The 27,826-nt window shown below is 43.3% G+C and overlaps 1 protein-coding gene across 1 annotated transcript in view; it reads left to right on the top strand.

Annotated features, from left to right (window-relative positions):
* The first annotated feature begins 2,110 nt into the window (after positions 1–2,110).
* Positions 2,111–27,826, top strand: part of LAPTM4B (lysosomal protein transmembrane 4 beta) — a 62,275-nt gene continuing 36,559 nt past the window's right edge. Inside the window, exons 1-4 of the mRNA XM_087734947.1 lie at positions 2,111–2,281; positions 18,868–18,979; positions 26,039–26,112; positions 26,726–26,848. Of these exons, the coding sequence (XP_087591073.1) occupies positions 2,186–2,281; positions 18,868–18,979; positions 26,039–26,112; positions 26,726–26,848 (405 nt within the window). The 5' untranslated portion in view covers positions 2,111–2,185. The remainder of the gene's footprint in view (positions 2,282–18,867; positions 18,980–26,038; positions 26,113–26,725; positions 26,849–27,826) is intronic.

Genomic DNA, 27,826 nt, shown 5'->3' with positions numbered 1-27,826 from the left:
ACAGACACACCTGGTTTGGGGCAGATGCAGACTCTCACCCCGCCAGCAGCCAGCCCCAGGCACACAGGCTGTGACCCATGGTCCCGCTCCAGGGGCCGGCACTGAGCCCCTCGCTCACCTCGCTCACACCAAGCCCCCCGGTAGCTGGCACTTACTCCTTGCAGCCTCTGCACATGCTGTGTGGAGAGCGAGAGTACGCAGAGAGACAGTTAAGAAAGGTTTTATAAGAAGAGAGGGCACAAGGCTCAGTCAGACAAGTGTACTTTACACACAACCGACCCCTTTTATACCCCTTTCTGTCTGATCCCCACTCTGCTTCTTCCTGATCCCCTTCTCCTAATCATTCCTTCCTCAGTTTTGCAGAGTCCTCCTCAAATATCCCAAATCTTCATGTTCCTCTTGTTTGCCCCTTCTTATCAGTTACAAAGGCCAGGTGACCTTCTCCAAAGCTGGCCTGAAGCTCTTCAATGGCCCATGAATCAGTAACTGGAGACTTTTGGTCTTTGGCATTGTCTCCATTGTCCCTTGCCCACCATGTTTGCGTCTGTGTGTCCTTGTTTATCACATCCTCCTTTACTTATTGTCCCCTTTGCTTTGAAAAGGTGAGGTCCTTGGTCGGATAACCTTCAAGAAGCAGGTGCTCTTACCTTCCATGTACACTTACAAGGTGTACCTACAAGGGTTTAGTCTCCAGCTTGCTTACTTTCTGGTATTAAAGGACAAGGTCTCTCAAGGTTACCAGTGAGATAGTCCAGACCACATTGTTTGGGATTTTCCTTTGGTCTCTCGAATATTTGTTTTGTCAATATGGATGTTTCATTTCACTAGAATTTTAGTCTCATTTTTGAATATGAATCTTGAAAATACGATATTTGGCTTATGCATGTAATCTAGTCAAAATTATAAATCCAGTGCCAAGTGGCTTTTCTCTTTATGCACAAAAACCACCATAAAAATCCTGAAAGTTTTATAAGGACAAACTAAGAACAGAGGTTATGTAAAGTTCTTACTTAAAGTATTGTTAATGTAATTTACTATAGTGGCTTTACAAGTAGGGATAAGGCATAGTTAGAAATGCTCCTCCGTGCCAAGTTAGCTTTTATCTTGGAGTTCCTGTTCTGTGCAGATGTATGTGCGAAATAAAGAAGCAAAGCAACCATATAGGGAAACATTTGAGTACTTTTCAATGTTATATTTTGATGATAAATTGTCAGATTTGGTAGGAAGCCAAGATAGATGGTGGTAAATAAATTATTCTTAGGGTCAGGCTAGGCATACAGACCTCCTGGTAGAATTTTCTTTGCTATTTCCTCTAGAGAATGATAAAAGTCCTAAATAATAAAATATGGAAAAGTCAGTTGCTTGGTAGGAAGTTTTTCTACATGCATCAGTGCTTGAATATGCAGCATTGGGTCCTTGCTCCTAATGCAGCTTCCCTCGCCACCATCAGGGCATTAACTACTGGTAGTGACAAGGAGGTTGTGTATCATCAGTCACACGAGGCAATTCCAGCCTCCTTAATAGCACGGACTTGGGGAGCGGATTAGGAGGGCACCGTGAAAGAAAATAAATGCTTATGGCTTCAGAATTTGGGGCAAATCCAAAACATTCCATGATTTCCTCCGATATTTTCTTTCTTGATAGTGAAATGGAGTTTTATTTCTACTGGTTTGCCAGTCAAGAATTGCTAGACGAGCTACAAGCTTTGCTAAGGAAGCACCGTCACGGGTTCGCTCTCATCGCACCAGTTCAGGTGCAGCCCTGCCTGGGAAGGGGTGGGTAGGACCACCAGGAGAACGGCACTTTTCCACCATCCCTGACACGCCGGGCACGCGCAGGCCAGGCTGTCAACTCGCTGAATTCCCTCCACTTTGTAATTTAAAATCCTTCCGTGTGATTGCCCCCGTGCTCTGGGTTTTTTCAGCTGGCTGGCTGGTGTTCGGGCGCGGGGCACGGAGGGGTCTGAGGGCGGCACCGCGGCCCGCGGGGCTGCAGCCGCCACCCGGGGAACCGGCGGGGACCCGGCCCCCGCCCGCCGCCGGCTGGGCTGGCTCCCTGCGCTCCCGGTCCCGCCCGCCGGGAGGGGCGGCCCCGGCCCCGGCCCCGGCCCCGGCCCCGGCCCCGCCTCCGCGGAGCGGCGCGGCGAGAGGCGCGGAGCGGCGCGGAGCCCGGAGGAGCCGCGGAGATGCTGAGCTCGCCCTGGGCGCGCTTCTACTCCAACAGCTGCTGCCTCTGCTGCCATGTCCGCACCGGCACCATCATCCTCGGCGTCTGGTACCTGGTAAGCGCCCCCCGGCCCTCCCCGTCCCCCCGGGGGTGTCCCCCCGCCCCGGCCGCTCGGCAGCGGCTGCAGGGGCAGCCTTAGCGGCTGCTCCGCGGAGGGGGATGCCCACCGCGGCAGCTCAGGCTGCCCCTCGCAGCCCAGGCGTTTTTTGGAGATAACCCTCCAAGGAGTCACGTTATGATTAGCAGCGTAATGCTCGGCGAGCTCCAGCGCTTCCCTGCTGGGTTATCCCCCGGCAAGGCAGAGGCTGGTATTTAGACTCTGTCTAAACTGGGGAATGAAGCATGTGCATGTTAGAGGGTCAGGGGAGTGGGAGCAGGAGATACAGAGCGCGGGCAGGCTCACCAGGGTCTCCAGCAAAAAGCTGTTTTGGGGATGAAAATGTGACGATTGAAGATTCCTGGTGTGAGGGGGTTTCCTGGCTCCCCCAAACTTCGTAGCGGTGTTTCTCTGCTATTGACTGCAGCACTGAGGCCCTGCTGGTGCATTAGCTCCAGCAAGGCTGCCCGGACCCTGACCACACTGCACAGAAAATCTTGTTTTATCATCTCTGGTTGCTGCTTCATGAAGAAGTCAGGTGTTCTCGTCACCTCTTCTCTGTTCCTTGCTTGTCAGATAATTGTCAGTAGTATTTTGGTCTGCCTGGCAGAGAGCTGAAACCTTTCAGGCAGCTGCCATCAGATACTAGGAAGACTTTTTTCCTCCATCGTCAGGGTTATAGGACATGAGTGAGGAGTTGACTCTTGAGGCAGAGCTTTAATGGGTTATCATCAGTCCCAGAGGTTGTGTGACACCCGGTTATTCAGCCAGGGGAAAGACTCGGTGAGGAGGAGGCACATTAAGCCCTCAGTTCCTCTCCTGTCTTTGACAATCTTTTCTCAATCCCTTGGGTAGCAATGCAGGAAAAGCGGCTTTCCCAGAGCTGGCCCTGCCATAGTCGCAGGGTTTGCAAATGTGTCACAAGAATAAAAAGAGCTGGTTCGTCGCTTTGGGTTATGTAGATGCACTTCTCAGCCTGCTCAGCCTTCCCTGTCTCTTGGTGCGAGAAATCAGTCTCTGCCTGATGCCAAGGCCACGCAGAGCTGTTTGCCAAGCATCATTTTTCAAATGATTGCAGACGGAAGCAGATTAGACCCGGGCTTATTTGCTAACTACTGAAATTCCCTTCAGAAGCAAGTGAAAAATGCAGGGCTGGCCTCCATTGTAGGACAGCTCATTAAATAAATTCAATCAGCGTAATAAAAAGGCTAGGTTGACATTTATGTCCTAGAAATCATATAAAATGCTCTATATCTGATAAAATACATATTTCACCACTGAGACAATGGTGCGTTGGTTGAACTATTTCTTGCTCCTGGTTTAATAAAATGTAGTTAAATGTGATATCCACAGCCTGTGGTATCTGGAATACTGGCAGTATTGAAAAAGATGCCCCTCTTTTCCCGACTGCAATGAAGTTTCAGTAAGTTTCAATATGACCTGAAAGCTTTTGAACATTTCTTCCAGGATGCTTGTCATTGCTTTCTGCCTTCAGCTGAATGAAGCCTTTTCACATTGGCTCCACAAAGACAGGGATACAGATATTTTAGCTGTTCAGTGGACCTAAAGATATTTGAGGAAGAAGGAATTAAGTGCATCAGCTGTCCTTAGATACAAAGAAAAGCCTGACAGCTTTTTAGACTTTGTTACCTATTGAATTCCTAGTATTTAAATACCAGTGCCCCAATTTCACGTAGTACTTTTCTGCAAAATCTGTTTTAAAATTTTCTTTTCTAACTAGCAGGTATTTCCTGATTTACACCTCTTCCTACTTTGCTTCTTTTGCTTTCATAGATTTTTCAGGGCAGATTTCTAAATGACTTCAAACTGACAGTAACTCACAACATGTCAGGGGCCACATTTCCTTCTGCACTTTCTCCTCTACTGCAAATATTTAGATTTTTAAGGTTAACTATTAAGAATAGAAATTTAGATGCATGTTGATAACAAAAGCTAAACCTTTTTGCTAGCTTACAAAGTTAGGAAGCAGTAAGTAAGGAAGGGGTAGCTCCTTGAGTAAATAGCTACCCTGGTTGAAAGGTCTGATTAACAGAGTCATAAACAAAAATATTGTTTTATCTCAGAAGAACGATTATTACTTGATACCATGTGCTATTGAGGGTTTTACCTAGTGGCAAATTTTTTCTCTGCATGCATTTTGGGTGGTTGCGTTACTCCAAACCACAGGTGAACTGTGAGCATTACCTCAAATAAAGTTCAAATAAAAACCCCTTTGATTTTTCGCCCCACCAACATATATTCTGTATACTGTTTGCCATTATGCCTCACAGGAAATTACTTGAGGAAAAAACATCCCCCTAGAGAATGAATAGTTTTCTTGTTGCTTTTTCATATCTTGCTACATGTGAAGTGTAAGTTTTATTAATTCTATGACTATGAATACAAAGATTCAGTAGTAGAAGCTTCTGAAGGAGGAAAAAATAGTAGCTTAAAAGGTTTGGCAGGCTTTCAAAATAACATTTTGACATGTTGAACCAGTTTTGAGTTAGTATAATCTCAGGAGACAGAATTTCATGTCTGAGTAAATGTGGAAAAAATAGCGCATTTCTCTGGGATGATGTTTTAGCTCTTTAGTTCTAATGTTTTAGCTCTTTAGTTCTAATGTTTTAATTGGATGTTTGGGATCCTACAAATAGTGGCGAGAGTGGGGAGCTGAGTGCAGGTGCAGTCATCAGGGCTGCCAATGAGAGGACTTCCCCACACAGGTAAGGGGCAGGAACGCTGTGTGCGTTTCCGACACACGCCCAGCAGCCGCGGGCACTTAGAATGGTCTCATAAAGTATCAATAGCTGGGAAATAAATATTTAACTTTGCTCTGTTTTAGAACATAAAGGATCTCAGAATGCTAATGCTTCTATAGGTCTTGTGTTTCAGTAGTTTCTTCCTGGTAGAGCCATAGGTACTGCATCTAGAATAATATAATATAATATAATACAGCATTGCATGATATTGCAATATAGTGTACATAATACAATATATGTACTATCAGAGAGCACTGAGGTACTTCACTGTAAAAAGTGATTTGTAAAGGGTGGAGCAGCCAGAGGAAATTTCCTGAAAAGAATATCTCATCGGGTTGCAGAATAGCCTGCACTTCAGGAACGGGTGTGCTGCCTTGGGGAGACAAGCTTCAGAGGGGGTGCTGCAATGTTGAATACAAACATTATGCTGAAGATTAAGATGGCAGTAATATGGCTGGCTGGGGGTAATATTTGTGTCAAAACCTGAGGACCAGTTTGGTTCAGCTGGTTATTCATCTTTGGTTTTTATCCTACTGCCATGGACCTTACATTTCTCCGCATTGTATCAAACATGAAGTCAGAGGTCACAAGTAATAACGCAGAAACATTTTGGGCATGAAAGTCTTCTTATAAGTGTCATATTTTGAAAAAAAAAATAAGGAAAAAGAGAAAGTCACTTTCAGCAGCTTAGTTTTGTTCTAGACAGTTGTATCAGCACGCTGTTCAAGGCAGTGACACTGCTGAAATGAGCCAACTTCAGTTCTGATCTCCCCCGGGTGCTGGTGGTATCCAGCGGAAAGCTGGCACTTGTGTTCGTTCCAAGTGACCCAGTCGGTACCGGTGAGTCAGAATAACATCCCTGGCGGTCACAGCATTCATAAACGCAGCATGTCTTCTTCCCGAGTAAATGGACTCCACTTTCTTTATCTGAAACACAAAGAAGGAATGACATTAGATGTGCTGACAGTGTCACGGAAGGATTTCCCACTCTCCCGACACAGGGCAGTGGGGTTCATTCACGCTGCGAGACTCCACCGGCACCATCTGGGACAACGGGAATTATTTCCCATTGACTTGGGAGGGGGGAAGACGAAACTTTAAGGCATCAGTTCAGACAAAAAGAGCGTTAAAACAAGGAGCTTTCATTTTTGAGCGACATGTGCCCAGTGCCGCCTGCTACCCGCCTCGCTGCAGCAGTGCCCTGGGCAGGGGCTGCTCCTCCCCAGGGACCCCCGGGAGCCGCCGCCGCCTCCGCAGGCGCTGCGGGAGCTGTCCATCCCCGCTGGAGATGACCGCGGCTCCCCGGGGCCCCGGCAGAGAGGGGCTAAAAGTAAAAACTCATGGGCGGCTGAGAACCTGTCGAGTTACCAGGCTGTGCGGTTCCCTCTGAAGGACGTGCAGCAAGAACATAAATGGAGCGAGCTGAATTTTTTAGCCAGGGTGGCTTCAGCATTTGAGCTGCTATTTGTGGAAAGCTCAGCATGAATTGGTAGTGGTGACATTTCACTTCTGGACTTTTCTGAATATGCAGTTGAAAACGTGCATAATTTCTATCTGCATCCCAGTCGGTTTTTAATGAAAGGATTGAATCCTAATGGATAAAAAAATTTACTGGTAGTGGCCTTTTTATACTGTAAAGCAAAAGAAAAGCACTGGTTGCTAGGGCCTCACTGATTTACAGGTTGAACACCCTGCTGAGATCAGTAGAGTGCACTTGACCTGATGTCAAAAAGAGAATCAAGGTATATATTTTGCAACTGGGCCACACTTATTTCCTTGTCTTTTTCAAGCCCCGTGCAAAACAGCATATATGGCAATGTCTTTCTAACTAAATACCAGTTAGAAGATTACTGAAATCTTGGCTTACTTGGCAGGGAGTAGAGATCAGCATGACTGCTCATGTAAACAAAATATGCCTACACTGGGGTCCTTCCAAGCTGCTCTGTCCCCACTCCTGCAACCTTTACACCATCTGAGACTGCTCACAGCGGCAAGGAGTTGTAAGCGGGAGTCCCTTGAACAGGGCGGGAAGGCCCTTTCAGGGAAAATAAAGAAATTCTAAGAAAAGATGAGGCTAATTATTTTCAAACCTGTGAGAACTGGGAGATTTTGAAAGCTTAAAAAAGAACTGAAGTTGTGAGAAGGAGGAAATTGCACCATTAGAAAGCCTGATGTTACAGGGAATAGGAAACTTTGTTATCCCAGTGCCAGGTTGTGGGAATTTGCATGAATACAAGTGTGAGGCCTTGTGTTTCACTTAGAAAATTAGCTTTCTTGGTTTTTATATGACATGGAATTGGCAAAGAATAAAGGATCTACAACTTTATCCACATACGAATGGTCATAGTACATCAGCCAGCTCACTGCAGGCTCTGTTCCTCCAGATCAGCCAGAGATGTCGCTTCCCGTGTCATGCCAGTGTGATATAGCTTGGGTGTTGGGTCGGGTTGTCCTGAAGGCAATGCTGCCTTTACCACCTCCACTAACAGTCCAATATTGGTGGCACTGGGGAAAGACGTCTTGCAGAATGGGGCTTGCTGTGGGTTCACAAGGTGATTGCCCCTCCATGGCTCAGACCTGGGCAGTATATTCAGGGGGAAGAGCTGGGTGGTGCCAATGACATGGCTAATTCCCGGCCCTTGCCAGGAGATGTTGCGTGAGCAGCAGGTGAGATTTCTCCACTGGCAGGTGAAGGGGTCAGGATATAATCTGAAATTACTTAAGATTCCCAATTCTTGTAGTGGAAATGGCTGCAGTGACTAAATATTTATGTCCCAAGTGCCATGTCTATAAAATTATCATTAGCTTTTCTATTGTCTGTACTTCCTTTCATTGAAAAAATCCCTGACATCTTGAAGAAAAACAGTAGCATTCCCAGGTAACTCATTGGAGACTTGCTGCTTTGTGCACATGCTTGCTTCTGAGGAGAGTGGAGAGGGAACTTGGAATTCATTATGAATAAAGAAAAATATGAATCCTACTTTCAAAGGCTTCCCTGTATGTTTGATGTACATGTTGAATATCCAGCTGAGACTGGAATCAGAGGAGGTTCAGGGTATTTGCTCTTGGAGCAGATCGCATCCATTTCATTATCTTCTTCAAGACCAGCGGGAAATAAATGACTGATCCTGCACACAAATACCTGCTCAGGGCCTGCATGGTACTTTCTTAAGAAACTGAAAATATGTATGCATTTTAGACACGATAAGCAAAGAATAAAGACCACCACTCATAATTAGCATGAACAAAATATATCTTGTCTGAAGGACCTTCTCAATAACTACATTCTGATTGTAACTTATCTAGAGAGACAGTATTAAATAACATAACAATTAATTGCTTCAAGAATAGCTTCTGGAGAACTCCTTAAATAACTCCTTCCTACCATGCGCAAACCCGGGTTGGTTTCTGCAGTGCAGGACCTTATCCCACCTCCTTCCCACCTCATTCCAATTCATGTTTCGAGGCCTCTTCAGTTAAATTACAAAATAAAGTACCATATGGGAGGAATTCAAATCGCACAATCAATAAGACAGCTTGCAAAGACCCTAATCACTCACCTCTGGGTGACAGAAGCAATCCATGAACAGGCCAGAAAGATTATGTGAAAAAAAGGATGGATTCATAGGTGTTATCTGTGCTTTCTGTTCTGAGTGAAAATAGCTGGCTTTGTGTGTTTGCTGTGTTGCAGAGAGGAGTAGAAACAGCATTTTGTCAGTCCTCCCCAGACTCTGTCACACATTAGTGTGCTTATTAATGTTTTTGTTTTAAAAACTTTTTAAGGCGTTGGAGGGCTAAAATTTCTTGCAAGCATCTTTTGGACAATCCATGCATTTACTGAACTGTTTCTTAGTCTGTAACAAAACACAAGGATTTGTGAAAACTTCTTTAAGCACTAATCTCCTTACATATGCAAGTTTTCTTATATCCCCAAATACCACAGTAGGATTTTTCACCAAGTGTATGAATCATTGCAACTATAGCTGATAATCTGCATCAGTAGTCCAGGATAATGACACAGTTGTCTCTTCTAATCAACACAGTTATCAATTCAGAAAATGTAAACTTTTGTAAAATACCTTTTTTTTTTTCCTAGTAAGGCCTTCAATTGGATAATAAATTCACTGGGATTACAAAGAACAGTTGTCTCCCTCCAGTGAGAAAACAGATGGTTGGTTGTAAGAGAAGCAAAGTTTACATAAATGCTTGTTAAAGGAAAGAAACCCATTAAGAGTCCAGTATGCTATAATTACATTTGGTTTTTATACAAAAATCATGAATGTATTTATAGAAAGGAGAGGAGTTATTACATTAATCAAGTAAAATGTGTTTAGAAGTTCTGTTGAAGGTTAATATGTATCTCCTAGTGAGCCAGGGGAGAACACATTAAGCTTCGTAAACTGATCATTGATTAGACTGACGTCAGTGAAAATCCAATTAGTCTTACATATTCCTGGACATATGGAATGGATGTTGCAAAATAGCCAGGAATTAACTTCCTTGATTGCTTTCTTTTTCTCTGGTTTTACTGTGAGGCTTATGCTTTGACTGTAAAACTCTGGAAGTTTAAGTGGCCAAGGCTTGAAAACATGCACGGGAGTTTCTGTGGTGCTCTGCAGCTGGACTGGAGGTTTCAAGCCCCAAATCTCCAAACAGCAGAATAGGAAGAGAAAAACCATGCTTGTTGCTGAAGGCGCACGAGAGTGCTCCTGATCGATCTGAGGTATTGAATCTACCAGCAAGGCATCACTGAAGAAATAATCTGGACTTGAGCCTAGCGCACTGTTCCTGGACCTCCTGTGGGTCTGCTCTCTTTCAGATGTCTGCAGTCAGCTCTGACTACCGTCATCCTAGTCCTCTGCCTTAGAAGGGCTTTTTAAAGCGCTGTGGCTGTTTTTCATTTCATTCCTGGTTTGCGCTGAGCAAGGTCTTGTTCTGTCAGGAGATACATTAAGCTACTTAAAACAGACAGGGCAAATGCTTTTGGCAGAAACACAGGTTTGTGGGAGATTTTCACCTTGCAGAGGTGCATTGTCCAGCTGTGAAACAGCTGTGCCCAGACAGATCGGATACATGTGATTATGTCGTTTACTGTTTCAGTAATTATCTGTACTGTATCATCCTTTGTGGTGTGCCCGCTTCTTCCTTGCATAACTAAATCACTGCCTTGGGTTGCAGAGCGATGCAAGGATGCAGTTTACTACTGACAGCTCTGATCCCTTGCATGGTTTCTGTGGATATTGCCTGTGGTGACTACGTAAGAATAATTGATCAAAGGTTTGGTGTGGTTTGGTGTGTTTTTTTTTTTCAATTAAGTGGGCATATGTGGCTTGCTGTCAAAAGTTGAGGCACACTACTCTCACCAGTGCAGTAACACATGTCCAAAGAGGCTAGAGGTGAGTCTGAGCCCAGACAGTGTCGTGGACTGGTGTGGGTAAGACATGCTAGCTGCTGGCCATGGCCAGCTGCCTTTGGCAATCCAGCCCAGGTGCTCAACTGCCCAGTTACAGCTGCATTGACGGGCTCATCCTCTCTCATAGGTCCACACTAATGTTCAGACCCATGGGAGCTGCCACAACTCACATCAACAGTGACACTTTCACAGGTCTGCCCTTTCACAGTCACCTGCAAGACTCAGAAATAAATTTCTGGAAGTCAAGGACAAATCCCAACTGACCAGTTGAACAACTCTTTTTCTAATAAGGTTTTAATGCATAGCAATTCTTTGCTAGCTCTCCACACCATCCTGAACCGAGATGTGCTTTAGTAGAAATTGTGAGTCAGTCTGGCAACGTTATAACTTGAACATGGGTATAAGATTGTATTTCCCCAAGGACAGGCAGAAGACCTCGGCAATCATTTTCAGAACCTTGCTCAGAAACAGGTTCAACTTCCTTTAAATACAACGTAAAAGTAACAAAGAATCCACCAACAAATTTGCATATAAATATCCTATTTCCTTAAACCATGACAGGAGTAAGATTAAGTATATAACAAATTAAACTCTATCTCTAGGGAAGCAGAAGCCTCCAGTATGCATCCTGCACAGTTTATCCATCTAATTTTTCTTTTATAAGTTTAGTCATTACCATATTTCATTAGTAACAGACCTCTTGTGGTTTGGGTTTTAGGACTGTTAAAAGGCTGGCAGTAGGCAGTAGTTGAGTCATTTGTATAGAAGAGTGCTGATAAATTATGCTGGACTTCCTATATGAATTTAATCAGCATAGCCTTTAAAGTTCAATGCTTAGTGTCATTATAATAATCAAAGCTGGGTTTATATATAAAGTCTGATTAAAATATTTTATGCGGCTTTCTATTATATGCTCTCTATAATATGCACTCTGTGATACACCAGTCTGAGCCTGCCTGGATCATTCTTTGACTTCTCATGAGTAATTTGGAAAAATAAGCAACAAGAATCACAGACTCTACCCTGTCTTCTCCAGATTAAAGAACATAAAAACTTAATTGCTACTTCTGATGTAACTAATGCTCTTCCTATTCCAGTGCAGTATTTCAGGTAGCAGCTAGAAACATATGCTTTGAGAAACCACACAGGGAAGTAAGAAAGAATGACTTGTGCAGGGAAGACATTTTCTTTTATTCTACTATTATTTTAAGGTGGGCAATAACCTGAAGCACAAAGGCTTATATTTTGTTTTTAAGATGCTTTGTAATGCAGCTAAGCACTTGCATTTCTTGAATAAACAGCTCATCCTTTTCTGTATTCCTCCAACCTTTTGGCTTCAGTAATAACATCTGATAATGACTTTCACTGGTGAAAGGGGTGAAGGATTTCCTTTAACCCAACTCTGTGCATTCATCTTTCTGTTTCCCTTCAGACTGTTATGTTTCATTGGGTGAAAAGATAACTAAGCGTGTCTGGGTTTCCTTCCTTGGACCATTCGTTATTTTGTGTATCACTAACACATCTGCAGCTTGTCCCCCAGCACTGGAAGGACGTTGAAACGTTTTCATTAGAATGAGGCAGAAGGCTTACACAGCAGAAAAAAGAGAGCGCGGTATCTACTCTGACAGCCAGGATTCTCCTGCTCCTCCTTTCCTAGGAGTTCAAGCCACTGACTGAGGTGTGCTCAGATGTAGCTCCTGGGTCCGATGCACCCTGAGGGGGAAGCTGACTGAATCATTGCCATGAGATCTGTAAAAAAAACTTGGGCACATAGGGGGGACACCTCATTCCTTCTCATGTTGTTTTCCTGCTCTCCACAGCAGTCAGACAGCTGTAAAACTTTAATTGCTAGAACTGCCTCCTTGTTTCCTCTTTAATCAGAATTCAGAAAAAAAATATACTTTGCCTAACAGGGAGAGAGAGAGAAGAGAGAGAAAAATCTGCCAATAAGGTGCAATAGATCATAAACTTTAACTCATCATCAATGCTAACAAAAGACATTTGGGAAAGGCACCCCAGATAGCGCAAATCTACCCTGAACTACTGAGTTAAACTTGACTTTTTTTCCCTTTGGTAGGGTTCTTTTGTCCTTTTGATGAACAAAAGTGTTCTTGCTTTTATTAATGTCTTCTATGCTAAAAGAAAAAAGAAAAAAAAATGCAAAGAACGTGCCAGGTGGGAAGGCAACGGTAGATGGGGAGAATTAAGGGTGTTGAATTAGCTTAATTATACATTTTCCATACATTCTTACTTTTTCTAACAGTAATACTGACTTCAAATATCAAAGTATTCTAGAATATTTACAGACTTCTGATGTCAGTTTAGTTTTAAGGAGCAAAATAGTTTAAGATTGGAGGTTTGTTTCTATAGAGAATGAACACTTAGAGTCATAAACTTACCTTGAGTTTTTTGAAGGAGGATGGAGGGTGTGGGGTTTTGCTTGAGACTTTCTTCAGTTTTATTAAAAACATTTAGGCTTTCTTACTAGTAAAATTAATGTCATTGGTGATTTGCTTCAATAGTATCTCTGCAGAGGGCAACAAACTAAACACTGCCAGTTTTGTGGTTTTGTTTGTTTGTTTGTTTTTTTAAATATGCTAGAATTGTGTTTGCCAGTTCAAAACCTGGCCAAGGTTTAGGAGCCTTGGTCAGCAACACCCCAAGATGGCTCACCGTTCAAAGTCCTCAGAGAAATCTGCTGTTATTTGCTGCTCAATCACAACCATTGTTGTTCAGAAACATCATCTCCTTTTTCATCTGGTAGCTCATACTGTGTTAGGTCTGGGACTACAGAGTAAACTACAGTGATTTTTTTGGTAACTAGCTGCCTGTATCAATCCCAGTATTATAATTCACTAATACAGATTACAGAAAGTTGGGGGGGTTAACCCAGAATTACTGTGTTTTCATTAAATCTATTTTTTCATTGTTTTTTATACCATAAAATCAAACTTTATCTTTGCAGTTTTCTATTTTTCTCCCCTTATCTAAAAGTATCGGGGTTTTATACCTAAATATTACTGGGGTGTTCACTGTCATTAAACCAGCTCTCTGAAACTGTAAAGGGCCCCCGACAGGGAGCACAGGCGGCGAGTTAGTGCTCCACCAACACAGACATTTAAGGAGCGTGCTTAAGTGGATCTCTCTTGAGTTCAGTGAGGCTGAAAACAGACCCAGAATTAACAGTGTATGGACATCTTTCACCACACAGACAGCATCCAGACCGTTACATGCATGGATTCAGTTATAAATTGAACTCTCAATATAAATAAAGCTAGGGGGTTTTCTTACTTTTTCCTATCAATATAAGGGATTCTCTTCACTACATTAGGAAGTCTTGGGAGAACTGTAGTAGAATATTTGTAGAGGGGACCCTGTGGACTTCAACAGAAACATCAGTGTACTTTTAATGCAGTGTATTGAGTTAAAGTAAGCTTAATATTTCCTCTTCTAAACTGCCTTATCAGAGCAATTTTATTTCAACTCTTGACTGTAAGCTGGAGGAAGGCAGAGACAAATTAAGCCATTATAAGTCCTGACAATTCTTTTAATACTTACGGACATCTATGTAAGTCACTGGCTTGAGGATTTCTCTGTCTGCTTGAGTTAGGGATCAGCAAAAAGATCTGTGTTAATGGCATGCTCTTAGGAGCTACTGGAACTAATTTTATTTTAGGTAAGCTGGGATAGATATGATGCAGCTGCACTTCTGTGAAGGGTCTGAAATTATAGTGGTATTCATTTTCTCATCACCTGTTGATACAGTGGTTCCTGACACCTTCCCTCCCCTGCATTTTATCTCCACGGGTCACCACAGTTTGCTGCTGATCTCTGGAACAAACGATGTGGAAAAGAAGACAACTCACTCATTGGTGGCAGAGGTCTGAAATTTAATGCCCTAATTTTAGTGCATTATATAGTTTCTAAACGCTGGATGCTGCCTGTGGAAGACATGAGGTTGCTTGCTTGCATCCTAAACACTGCACATTCCCTCTAGCAGAGCTGCCTCACGTTGTACATAAGCTGCCGGTTCTCTATCACAGTACAGATGGAAGCAGTAGCAGTGGCTGGCGGTGTCGGTCCTACTCTCAGCACATGCTGCCTTTCTCCCTTATGCCTGCATGCACCTTCTCTCACACAGTTGTTGCTGTTCAAAATACCTTCTACTCAAATCTGAAACTGTGTTTTGTAAGCGCAGAGCAGGAAATCCAAGTAATGTTCCAGTATTTGGACTAGCTATCTCCTCCATAGTATGTCCTCTTTTCCTCTTTTCATTACATGTTCTGGGGTCTCTACAAAGCAGAGTTATTTTCCTCCTCTACATTGACAAGAAGGTAGATGTATTCCACGTGGTTGCCAGAGAAGTAAGATTTGGGGATTTTTTTTAAATTATTATTTTATTTCTGTATCAGGATAAGAGGACAGTTGGGCAATTCTAGGACTTTCTGTGGGATCTTTGTCCAGTCTCTTGTTAGGGCACTCTGGGCACCATCCTTGAGGTGCTGAGCCCAGGTGCGGAACTGGGAGCTGGTAATGGGGTCCATCAACAGCCCCCAACATGGCAGGTGGTGAATCAGGGCCAGGGGCCATTGAGGGAGCCCAACCAGGAGCAAAAGGGGACAAGACCAGGGACACAACTGGAGACAAGCTACAACACGCATTCAAGGCATCCACCCAGGAAGCATGGCTGGAGACCGGCACTCCCGTGGTGCGACTGGGGCGGGGACTGATGACCCCAGGCTGAGCTGAAATGGAGTCCTGGGCCATGGGCAGGGGTGTGTGGAGGCCCAAGGTGGGGCTGGGCAGGGCCAGTAAGGCCTGTTAGTGCCCCCGGGGCTCCTCTCCTGTATCTCTGGGTAGCACTATGACTGTAACCAGCAGCAGGACCCAATGGTCACAGCTCTGACTTGACAGTGCAAAATCTTGCATTTTATTCTTATCACTGAACACCACCCAGCTGCATGTTCATGAATATGTTTCTCTTTCTCCATCCATAAAAGGAGGATGACATATCTCATTGGGAAGGTATAGGGCTTGGTTGCTTACTGAAACTTTGCATGATGAAAATGCTTTCTAAGCATTGATAATTAGTCATTACGTTATTTGTTGCTGAAGGAATGTAAAAGTATCTTGAAGGAAATCTTGGCCCTATTGAGAGAGCAGAAAAATCTCCTTTGCTTTTCCTAGAACAGAGATTTCAACTCTCATACCAACTGCATACAGCAACAGGGAATCACTTTATGCTCTTGTCCGTGATTATGTGTCCTTGCAAGATGCTACATCAGTAAGTTTTTAGGCACATTAAATGTATGCATTAAAGCATTTTTCAAAATTCAATAGTTGCATCACTTTCAAAACAAAAGAAAAACTCTAACAAATACAATACACCCAACTGTGCACACGTTTCTTCTCGGAGAAAGAGGGTGAGCAAATAAACACATGGTGTTTTTCACTTGCACTGCCGACAGCCGAGCTCGAAGGTGCTCAGAGATCATTATGGTGACCTCAAGAGAACAACCTGATAGAACAGAAAAGTGATGCACTAAAGAGCATTAGAGAGATTCCTACTGACCGCAGCAGACTTCAGATCAGGCAAACACAATCTGTGTCTTATACAGAGACTTAAAGGCAATGCTGACAAACATGTAATCCGAATCTGGACATATCCATATGGAGAATGTAGAGTGCCTAGGTCAGTATTTTATGAATCTTCCTGACTGTATGTGTACAAACGATTAAACTTTTATGCCTTTAAAATAGCAACACTATATACATTTATAGTTTCTGATTGCTGGGTTATTTTAAGTACTGTTCTTAAGTAACACATTTATTACTGGCATATGTCCTCTAGCTTTCCACAAAGGAGTATAAAGCAAGAACTGGATTGCAATATAAAGTTATACATAATGTTAAAATTTAGTAGGATTTGTAGAATATAACTTTCAATCTTGACACTCATCTGATCTGTCTTCAAAGCCAAGCCAAGACCATCTATGGCTACAGCATTCCCAATATAAAGCTATTTAAATGTTCTATGAAAAAATGCAGTAATGAAGATCTCTAACTCCCTCCAGACAATCTCGTCTGCTGTCTGATTGTTCTTATTGTTCAGCAAGCTGCCTAACCTAAATTTCCTTTTGCTGTAATTTAAATCTGTTCCTTTACTCATCTTGCAGTGGATCTTGAGGAAAGTCTGTTGCCTCCTTCTTTTCCTCACCTTTCTGCATATAAAAGACTGAGAGCATCTCCCTCCACCTTCTCCTCACTAAACAATCCATTTTTTTCTCTGTCAGTCACACTTTCTAGACATCTGATCACCCTCTGTTCTGTTGCAGGATCTTCCCCAGGGTTTTTCTTGGTATATTTTAGAAGGATTTTGAACTGGGCCCTTCCTGCAGAGGCCCTTTGGAGGGCGAGTGGGAGGATGACTTGTGCATCTAATACCCAGGGTTCTGCAGTACTGCCCACCACCATGCAGCTGCAAAGATGAGCTCACGGATGGCACTGAGTCACGTTCGGTTTATTCACTGAGGAACTGTTACCTACTCAGTTATTTCTCCTCTTGTTCTTCTGTTTGTCACAAGTGTGATGCTCTGTGCTTGTTGGTACTGAATTGTGTTCTGTTGTCCGAATTCTGCCATAGTTCGTCAAAATCTTTTTGAGCTTATCTATCTCCTGAAGTGCTTACAGCTTGGCACTGTCTGCAAATTAAAAAAAAGAAGATACAAGTCACAAGTGACTTGAAATACCAAGTATTTCAACAATACTGGAGAACCCTAATCAATATATCTTCTGTACTGGCTGTGAATCCTTGACAACTATTATTTCATTAGAAGTATCCAGCTAGTTGTGCACTCACTTTCCTGCACTTTCAACCAAACCAGGTTTTCCTAGCTCATTTATGAGAATCTGTCAAAAGGATTGCTAAGATGCAAAGAGGTGATACCTACTGCTTTTACCCTGTCCACAAGGCCTCTTAGCCTGTCAGAGAAAGAAAATAAGATGAATTAATTATGATTTGTCCTTGGCAAGCCCATGGTGATTGTTGGTTATGACCATACAAATTTGAAGTGCTAACGGGGAGAACGCTTGATTATATGTTCTTGGGTTTATTTTATTCTTAAATCTCACAATCTAGCCAGAAGTTCTTCACATGGGCTTTCTTCTTTGTACAGGCATATACTGTGCTTGCTCTTTCTCTGTCTTGTGAACTCAATCTATTCTCAATAATTTTTCAAAGGTCATTGCTAACAGATCTGGTATCAGCTAGACTTGATGGAATTTGCCTATCAAAAAGTATTTATCTTACCCAAGAAATTCTCTAGCCTGTTCATGTCCTATTATAGCCTGTGTTCCTACACCTTTTTGTTGCTGTTACTAACATGGGATCAGATTAGGATGACTTCGAAGTGAGAACCAAAGCAATAAAAATCCATCTTTCCCAGCATACTCTATTATCAGCTTTCTTCTCTCCATTTTCCTGTTCATCAGTTATCTTCCTAGTTCTGTAGAATAATCTTTTAGCCAGGCTGCGTTATTTCGTGCTGAGCAATCTTCTTTTCTGCAATTAGCCCTCTTCACTTCAAAGCGATATGAGCATTTTGTTCAGATTTGGTTTAAAATACAGCTCTTGGCTACCTCTGTGTTCCTCTCATAGCTGATACTTGACAATCCGCTTCTGCTAAATCACTTGATACCATATTCTTGTGTTTAATTCACTTATTGCATTTCATAGCCAAGGCCTCAGTGTATGTGAATGTCTCTCTGTGCCACATGACACAGGAGCGTGCGCATCAGACACTGGGCTCACGTTGTCACCTACTCCCGTCCCCCCAAGGCCTCCTGATTTAGCAGGTCATGTGAATCAGCTCATCACTCACGGCCTTTTTTAAAATTCAGCCTCTTCCAGCAAATCAGCTCCTCTTTGATCATCTAGCAATTTCACGGGGCTGGTCCCCAATTCCAGCTCTGCCATGCTAATAATCCTTGACTACAGCACTCATTTGGAATAATCTCAAAATGATTGTTTTACATTGATTTTGGTTTTTGCAACAGAACAAACTGAAATGGATGTGCTAACATGTTTTATAATCTGACAGACCAGCGGTGTCTTGTCTGATGGTGTGGGAGAGAGTCAGAACGAAAAGGGTTATTCCACGTTTTGTTTCATTTTTCTGCCACCACTTGGGGAAGAAACAGGTCCTGTTTACACGAACCCAGAGAAATTAATTGCAGTGTTAGTTAAATACTACAGTTTTACAGTTGGAAAACTCCACAGTTGGCATGGAGTGTGGCAGGTATATCCTACCCAGAGCTTTTCCACAGATTACTTTCACAGTCTGACCCTTTTCCCTTTTTCCTCTCTATAGATTATCAATTTGGTGGTATTGCTGATTCTGCTGAGCGCCCTGACTGATCCTGACCAGTACCACCTAACCAGTGCTGAATTAGGGGGTGAATTTGAATTTATGGATGATGCCAGTAAGTACAAACTGCCTAAATACTAGCACTCATTGCTCCAACATTTATGTAAAACTGTCCTATCATTTCAGTAATTATTGTCCTTTAATTATTGCTTCACTTCGGTATCTCACAGATGCATTTTTATTGTGAAAGGTGTATTCATGGCACAGTTCAAATTGGTTACCTAGTAATAACCTTATCTGTTACCTATTAGTAATCCATCTGCTCTTCTGTGTCCTGGCTTGACATGTAGATGTTATCCCTGAGCATGATGCTGAAAGCCCCAGGGGGATTTTGCAAGACACAGAGAGATATGGAGCCTCTGCACCTCCCAGCACCATGTCTGGTAGTGCTTGCACGGGCATAAGAACCCATACTGCTATTTATGTAACTGGCTGAATGTGTTCATTCACGTTGTACATATTTACACACCCGCCATGTGCACAAACCTGTTGTAACAGATGCAAGTATAAATATTAACTGTATAGTCATAGGTGTATTAGTGATAACACAGGGCTGCTTCCTTTTCTCACCAAAGGGCATCGTAGAAAATCTTCAATACAGTTTCAGGGAAGGATTAGCCAGGCCATTTATATCTCCTCCAAAAACCTCCTGTCTTTTGCAAATGCTTCTTTCTTCCATGACTTTTTCAAATTATTTGGTGATGTTTGGTTTGTTGATTTGCTTTAACCATTTAATTTGTATCTAGAGAAGTTTTCCCTCAATGTGATTTTGATAGAAATGTCTGATTATTTTCATTTCTGCTCACAAGATTGTTACGTTCAACATTTCTCACAGTAATCTGAAACAAGGTCTCCTACTGGTTACACTGGTGTCTTGCTGCTCAGAATCGTACCCATCTGTAGCAAAAGGCTCAAAGTCCTTTCCTCATTCCTACTGAAGTCAATAAAAATATCAGTAGGAAAAGGAGTAGCTTTACATGTGAGAAAAATAATTGCACCCATGGTGTGTCAGAGCTGCTGGGTATCAGTTAAGGGATGCTTATTTCCACAAGTTCTTCAGTGCAGATATGCCTTGAGGGCCTACATTTAATTAATGATAAGGGACAATTGCTACTTTATTGTGTCTTCATTGAAAAACCACCGACAACTTCTGACTAAAAATCTTTTTATATAACTGGATTTAAGAAAGTAAGGACCATAGTACATACAGATGGGCTCCTCGCTGATTCTGACATATTAAAACTGACTGCTTTGTCCTAATTCTCAGAGATTAACCTTGGTAATGACTGTCTGTCAGTGTGGTTTTATATAGCCGACATCAGAGGCCTGCCAGTGCCCAAGGCTTTAAAATAGTAATTCTGTTTTGTAATGCAATAGCTGTCAGATCAAGTACATTGGGGATTTCCATCTACACTTGAAAATTGTATTTTCTGTATTTTTTTATCAAGGCTTCTGAAGTGAACCCTGCAAGACTGTAAAAGGATGGCTTGTGGGCCCAGCGGCCTCATTTCCATTCGGTAAAGGGAACATTTCACAGGCAGTTAAATTACAAATGGACATTTGAATTAATGTCTCACTTTATTCTTTGACTCCCTCTGGTTTAATGCCTTACTGAGTAAAGGCAGCTGAATCAAGCTACTGGCTTTTATAGTTACTAGAAATAGCTGGCAGGAGATAATTTTTTTTCTTTTTTTTCTTTAAGTATGACTATATTTGTTCAAATCGGAGGAAATATGTTTTCTTACGAGATAAAACATCAGACAAACTTCCACATGCTCTTCTCTTGTCCTATTTTTATTTTGGAAGAAATGTTTCCCAGGTTAGCTACATGTGTTGAAATTCTTAGATGTGAAACCATGAGAACAAAATACAGAAGGATACATCCATTTTTATGCTAATGAAGGTCCCAAAGTTATTGTCTATATATACTGGTATTGACAAATAACAATGATGGAAATACTAGTAGCCATTATTCTCATTACTACTTTTGATGCCCCTATCAACAGGAAGCCAAAAAAGAATGCAGATTTTGCATGTCAAATTGTCATTCCCTTTCCCTCCATCCTCAAACAGGCTCCTTCATAAAACATTTGAAAATACTGACTGGAAATAAATTTATCAGCTGAGTCATAGTAGTGGGATCAAGGCTAACATGAGTTAATGACCAATTATTTCCCTTGACTTTCAAGAAACCAGGATTCCCTCAATATTTGTATTCATATTTATTTCTGGCTGTGCTTAGTCCTGGTTTATGGAGAATTTTCAATTTTCTGTTCCAGCAGTGGGAAAAGTTCCTTCCACATGCAGAGCCAGAACCAGTCTAGGACAAACTGCTTGCAAATGCCAGTGCAGTACCAGTTCTGCGAATGGCTGCTTAGCCTTAATTTCAGGATTTAGCGTGGTTCCCAGGGCATTACCAGAGGCTCCAAAATGCCTGTTTGATTAAGCAGAGGAAGGATTTACCTGAGCACTTAGAAAAAGCTGTAGGCTATAGCTTTTCCTTTCTATTCTAGAAAAGGAAACAAGGGGGAAAATAATCTGCCAAGACTTGCCATGCAGCAGATGGCTGTACTGGAAGACACCAACGCGTGTGGTTTGGCTGGCTCTCTGAGACGTACATCTGGGAGCCGGGGAAAACGCTGGGCTTCCTCCTGTGCTGGATATTCAGCTGAGCCCATTTAGTCTCATCTTTCTTTTTATTATTTCCTTAGGGCCTGAGGGAGTTTATGAACTAGAAGCTGGACTAGGAAAAATTAGAAACGTGTGAGCTGCCCCATGTAATACTGCTGCTGTTAAAAGACTAATAATGTCTGGGCAGGAGATGGAAAAGCCCTATAAATCATTTTGACTTCCCAGAGGGTTTCACCTGAGCCTCCTGCTCAGCTTCTCCAGATACAGAGACCATGATCCTGACATGTCAACAGCCCAAACAAGCAGTGAGCATTGCTTGGTTTTATTTACTGCCTTCAGAGTGTCACAGATGTGTGCGATACTTCATAAGTCATATGACAGCTAGAACTGAAATCCTGTGTATGCCCTTTAGAAATTGATGGGAACTTTGACACTGGCATCAGCAACTCAGGCCGAAATCAGCCTGTGTCCCTGCCCTGGGATGGGCAGATGAGACAAGCAGAGGTCTCAGGGCAGGGCAGGGTAATGAGGTGGTATCTCTGCAGAACGTGACATGCATCTGGGGCATAAAAAGACCGATTTCAAATAAAAATATTTTTATAAGAAAACCTAGAGATAGCAAGCTTGGACTTCTGTGGGGGTAAAGGGTAGAGCACATAACCTTCCTGCCCCAATCCATCAACACCACTTGTGTAGCATGAGCCCCATGTCACAGGGAGGGGAAAAAGCTAGATCCCTGCCCCAGCATAGCATATTCAGGGCTGTGTCTTCCCCTCTAGCCTTATCCTCTGGAGTAAATGAGCTCAGCTCAAAGGTGCAGAAAGCTCTTTCCTTCTCATTGGCTTCCCTCCTTTGCTGGAGAGAAAATGCCACCGCCGCCCGGGTTGCGACCCAGGAGGCTGCATGGCGGCTCGCAGCAGCGGCATCGAGCTCACGCAAGCAGCTTGGAGGAGAGAGCAAAGCAGTAATCCTTAGCTGGCAGTAAGGAGGCCAGGCTGCTGGATAAATAAGGCTAGGAGGGTGGGCAACACTGCCTGAGGATTGTAGGCTGCAATCTGCCTGAGGATTGTAGCTTTCTGGCCCCTGCTGTCAGAGCCGTGAGCCAGTGATTAACTCCAGGGCTGGGGCAGGTGATGAGCTGGAGGATTTGAGGTCTCCGTCACTCCACACAGGTCCTGGCTCAGGGACTGGCCTCACTGGCTGCTCCTCCCTGTCCCCACAGCACCCGCCACCAGTCTCCTCTGCAAGAGGAGAGGGGAAGGCAAGGAAATGCTTGTGAGATGGGTTCGAGGGAGCTCCAGCTGCTGAGCGTGCCATGCACGCAAGCACCCCATGGTAGGAGCTCTGCCCAGCCCCAGCAGCATCTTCTCCCCAATGTGGCAGGAAGGTAGGATCTCACTGCAAGGTATAAGAGAAAAAAACCCAACTGGTTTCTTTAAAATCAAGCTGAAAACTCAAAAAGCTGTCTAGCGCAATAGGCTGTGTAACCCCTGCAGCGGTCCAAGTACCGCCCTTTTAGCCATGAATGCCACGGAAAGTACAGCATGGCTGGAAAAAAATTCACACAGCCCTGTTAGCTTCTCATTTAATGTGCTACATATGTAGTTTCATTCTCATTAATTGAAGCTAACATAGCTCAAAAAACCCAATGAAGCCTTAAATGAGAAAGAACCATCCTGAGCCAACTAGGACTTGGCACGGCGGAGCACAGCTAGAGAGACATCAGAGATGAGGAGCACAAGTGTGTCAGACCAGAGCTTCAATATCAAGTTTATTGCGGTTTACTAGGCTCTGGCTCTGAACCAGTACGGCTGTGGTCACGAGCAAAGCGAAGCCTGTGACTGCTGCATCTGCTGCAGATGACTGACAGCAGCTTCCCCTTGGATACAGTGAGTAGGTGACTGGGATTAGGAATGGATAGAATAAATATATGAGCAGTGCCTTCACACTGATGGTTAAAATAAAAATATTGATCCAAGATCCCCTTCTATAAGAGGTTCAATTGAGGTTAGTTGCTATAGGCAGCCATTTCCACTTCTTTTCTTTCATTACCTCGATTGTACCTGGTCTATTCAAAATAATTTTCATTTCACAGGATGTATGTGGGCAGCCAGAGTAAAGTACCATGCAAATAAGAGTGTCTGAAGAAGCTGCAGTACCTTGTATCAGCATGGGTTTGTTTTGTGGGTGCTTCTTCCTCTTGAGGGCAGAATTCAGACCAGCTCTAACAGGCCCAGCACAGCCTTACAGCTCCTAAAAAGCTGGAGACTGGTCATGGCAATGCAGCTCAGATGCCTACACTGGATGTCTGGATTCTCTGTACAGTCAAAGAGGTGAGAGAGGTGCCTCTGAAGAGCAATTTGGGATGCACTGAGATGTCATCACCTCCTGAATTACGAGCAGGGAGCCCAGCTGCCTCCCTATGGCATTTCCAAGCGCCCACAGCTGGGCTGCGTTAAGCCACCGGGTAGGAAGGAGCGAGCACAGGGGTGCAGCTAACCTCAGCGCTGAGTGCTGGTGCCCCTCCTGGGTGAGACCTGCTTATTTTGACAATAAGACAAAGATTCAAGCATTTGCACTGTGAGTAAGGACATCTGGTCTCCAGGCCCTCGTCAGACTTACAGTGGTTTAAATGTGCTCCTCCAAGTGCCCAGGAAAGGGGCCCCATCCATTATATCAGGAAGGACCCTGCAATAGGGCTTATTCTGTTGCATTTGAGTCCCTATGCAATCAGAAGGACAAAATTTGGGGGCAAGAGTGAGAGACCAAGAGTCCTGAAACCCAGGACACAGGCAGTGTTCTGGGAAAGGGGAGACCTGGGTTCCTAAATCCTTAATCCTGCCATTGGTAGGCACAGTACCCAAGAAGCCTGTAGTCCAACATACATAAGCAGTCTCCAGAGATGCCCTCACCAGCCACCTCTTGCTCATTTTTCCACCAGCTTCACAAGTCTCAGGTTCCTCTCTGCATCAAGGGCCAGCAGAAATCTGAATTAGTGCCGGCAGGAGCTCTGCGCTAGTGCAGGTTTGTGTTCCTTCAGGCAAAGGAGGGTCAAGGACTGGGTCCTTTGTCTTCTACATGGATGATGGTACTGCTAGGCTGGAAACAATGACAGACAAGACTTAGTGTCTGTCCTTCCTCTTTAGCCATGACCCCAGTGAACCTGCACTGCTGCCTGGTGGCAGTAGGTGAGATCTGTCCACAGCTACCAGGTCAGGACCTTTCAGGGACTTTGATGCAAGCTCCAGGGCACCTACCCAGAACCTCATTTTGATGAAGCCAGAGAGGTGGAGGGACTGTCCCTTGCTGCAGGATGCTCCTCATTGTGTGCTGGAGTTAGACGTTGTGGCAACTCTGTGATCAAATGGAGGCATCTTCACACTTCGAATGCCTCCAAAGTCAGGCAGTGATGGGTAGTGGACAGCCTGAACACCATCATGTGTTTGTGTGTCTCAAGTCCACCAAATGTCTCATCAAGGCAGGTAGTTTAAATGCACCTGGTGACAGCAACATGAACAGCAGGTATCTCACAGACACCCACAGAGCTGGGTTCTCTAAAATCATGTCCTATATACCTCACGTCCTCTCTCCTCTTTGTGCAATGGCTTAGCCTCGGAAAAGTAGTTGCAATGTTCGGCTGCACTCCCAAACTCACTCTAAGGTCGGGTTCAGAAATACACTTCTGGTATCCTGAATATGGCCTGTAACGATATCAAGGCAGGTGTATAGGAAAAGACCAAACATATGTAATTTTTTCCCCCAGGATCTCCTTCCAGCTCTTCATGGTTTAGGAGCTTCTTAAATCTAATGGAAAGTTAATTGAAAGCTGAGCAGCAACAGAAGAAAAAGATAGAAGTCCTGTAATTACTCCAATCAAAACCTTAAAGAATATTTTCCTTCCTTTACTACTTACCTTTCCTGACAGTTATCCATCTTCATTAATAAACTGTATATCTCTGTAGTATTCTTGGTTGAAATTAAAATTTCCAAGATGTTATTTCTGCTCTAAGCTGCCTCTACCTGGCAGTTTTGCTTTTAAAAATTCATTTCTCCTTTTCCAAAGTTTTTCGAGATATGTGAGCAATGGTATACAGAAGCTATTAATGCAAAAACAATCTGTAGTACAGAAAAGCAGACACTTTCTGACTACAAATGTCATCATCACTGGCAAAGTAGTTTTCTAGTCAAGTCTGTTCCTGGTTTTTTAAAATCCTCAGAAAAATTAAACCAGTTATGGCATCTCCACAGCCTCATAGAGGCTGCAGAGGCTTGCGCAGTGTAATCACTGTTTGTGCTTCTCATATTTAGGAGGTTTCCAACACGAGCCAGAGATTTCCTCCAGCGATGGCCGAGTGATGCACCTGCCTCCATCTCCACCCCAGTTCCACCTGGCCTTTGAGATGCTCTGCATGAGGCAGAAGGCAAAATAACCAAACCAAGCTCCGAATTTATCTGCAATCATTTTGATGTGTTTCTCTTCCAGATATGTGCATTGCCACCGCAATTTCTCTTCTTATGATTCTGATCTGTGCAATGGCTACATATGGCGCATATAAGGTAATTCTTTACATTTGATAAAGACATGAATCCAGTGAACTACACAACTCTGTAGAAACAAATTTAAGAAAATTGCTTTCTAACAATTTCTTGTTTAGTTGTATAGCTGAAAATGGAGAGGAAAAAAAAACAGTCAAAGAGGCAGCAGAACTATGCTTAGATCGGTGGTATCCCAGGGCCCTGTGCTGCAGGCAGGAAGACTGCCCCGTTGTGTTTACTGTCTGCAGTTTCAAATATGAGTAAGCTGTGGGCAAACTGTGAGTTCAGAGAACTGAAATTTTTTTTCCATTCACCTCCCAAGCCTGTGGTTTGTCCCAGTATTAATCCTATTAATAAGGGGAAAAAGTGTCATGTGGTTTCTAAATGTCCTAGTATAATGAGTTGTGGGACTTACACCAAACATATTACTGCAGTTCGGCAGCCAAGCTGGCATGCCCAGCTCTTTTGCCTGAATGTCATATTTCTTTTAGCTGGTTTAACAAGTTCTTTTCTCTTATGGCTTCATGAAATGTAATGCATTCTGTCAAATATCCCTTAGATTTTAGTGCAGAAAGACATATATCCTTCTGCTGAAGCTTGTGGCTGATGGCTTTTTATTTTATTTCCTTTTTAGCAACATGCAGCTTGGATCATCCCTTTCTTCTGTTACCAGATCTTTGACTTTGCTCTCAACACCTTGGTTGCCATCAGTGTACTCGTCTATCCCAGCACAATTCAGGACTACCTCCGCCAGCTGGTAAATCACTCGATGTTCACAAGCCTTTGTGAGCTTTGGGAAAAAACTGTGCAAGGTGCACTGTTTGTCCTGCATTTCTAGCCAATGGTTTCCTGTTGACTTCCTATGTAGCCCTTGAAAAGTCCTCTCAGTCCTTGCTAGTCTGTGTTCGACATCCTTGCAAGGTTACATTACTAACATTACAATATTTGTGCAGAGCTCTGGAGTTTTGCAGTGTTGTGGAAGCTCTCAGCACCACTTCATTTAGAATGAGACTCATATTGCAAGACATAGATAATAAGTAATTGCTTTTGGATTCAGAGTTATTGTGTTCATATCCAGTGGCTTATTTTTGGTGCTATTTTAAGGATGTTTTGTTGCTCCTTTTAATTTATCTGGTGGCTTTAACACAGATTTCATTAGCCAGGGGTTTGATTCAATGTAGGTTTGGTTTTGCTAGAAAATATTATCAGAGTCTTTCTTAGGGACAATTAAAGGCTGCCTCCTTGCCATGGTCTACTTTGGCCAAGCATCCATAGCCAGCATTGTGCAAACTTACAGGATGTGATTGCAACCACCTACAGCAAAGAGAAGAGCCCACTGGCCTCTGTCTCATCCCAGGACCACGTGCCATGTCCGACAAGGTTCGGGTGGAGTTGCAGAGCTCTGGGAGAAGCTAATGCTGCCACTGTGTCTGAAAATCTGCCTTGAGAACCTGAATACAGATTAGCTTGGCTGTGAACTTTGTTATGTGGATGGAAAGCGAGCTAGGGCAGTATAAATAACAGGTAATGAGAAACAGCAGGCAGATAAGTAGCCACACAAATCTGGGGAAGAGGCAATGTGTCAAGCCAGCGGGAGCTGGGATGCATCAGGGGCCTGTTATCCTTCACCTTATTTAACACCCGCCTGCATTCACGGCTGATGCTACATTGGAAGAGAAGCAGAGGAATAATTCAAAAGGTTCTCAGAGATATGAGTGGAAAAGAGCAAATTACA

Source organism: Nipponia nippon, unplaced genomic scaffold (genome assembly GCF_047370975.1).
Source record: "Nipponia nippon isolate SJK-2023a ecotype South Korea unplaced genomic scaffold, ASM4737097v1 scaffold_1, whole genome shotgun sequence".
Classification (NCBI taxonomy): domain Eukaryota; kingdom Metazoa; phylum Chordata; class Aves; order Pelecaniformes; family Threskiornithidae; genus Nipponia; species Nipponia nippon.
Note: the sequence above shows the minus strand (reverse complement) of the source record. Positions and strands in the feature narration are given on the sequence as shown.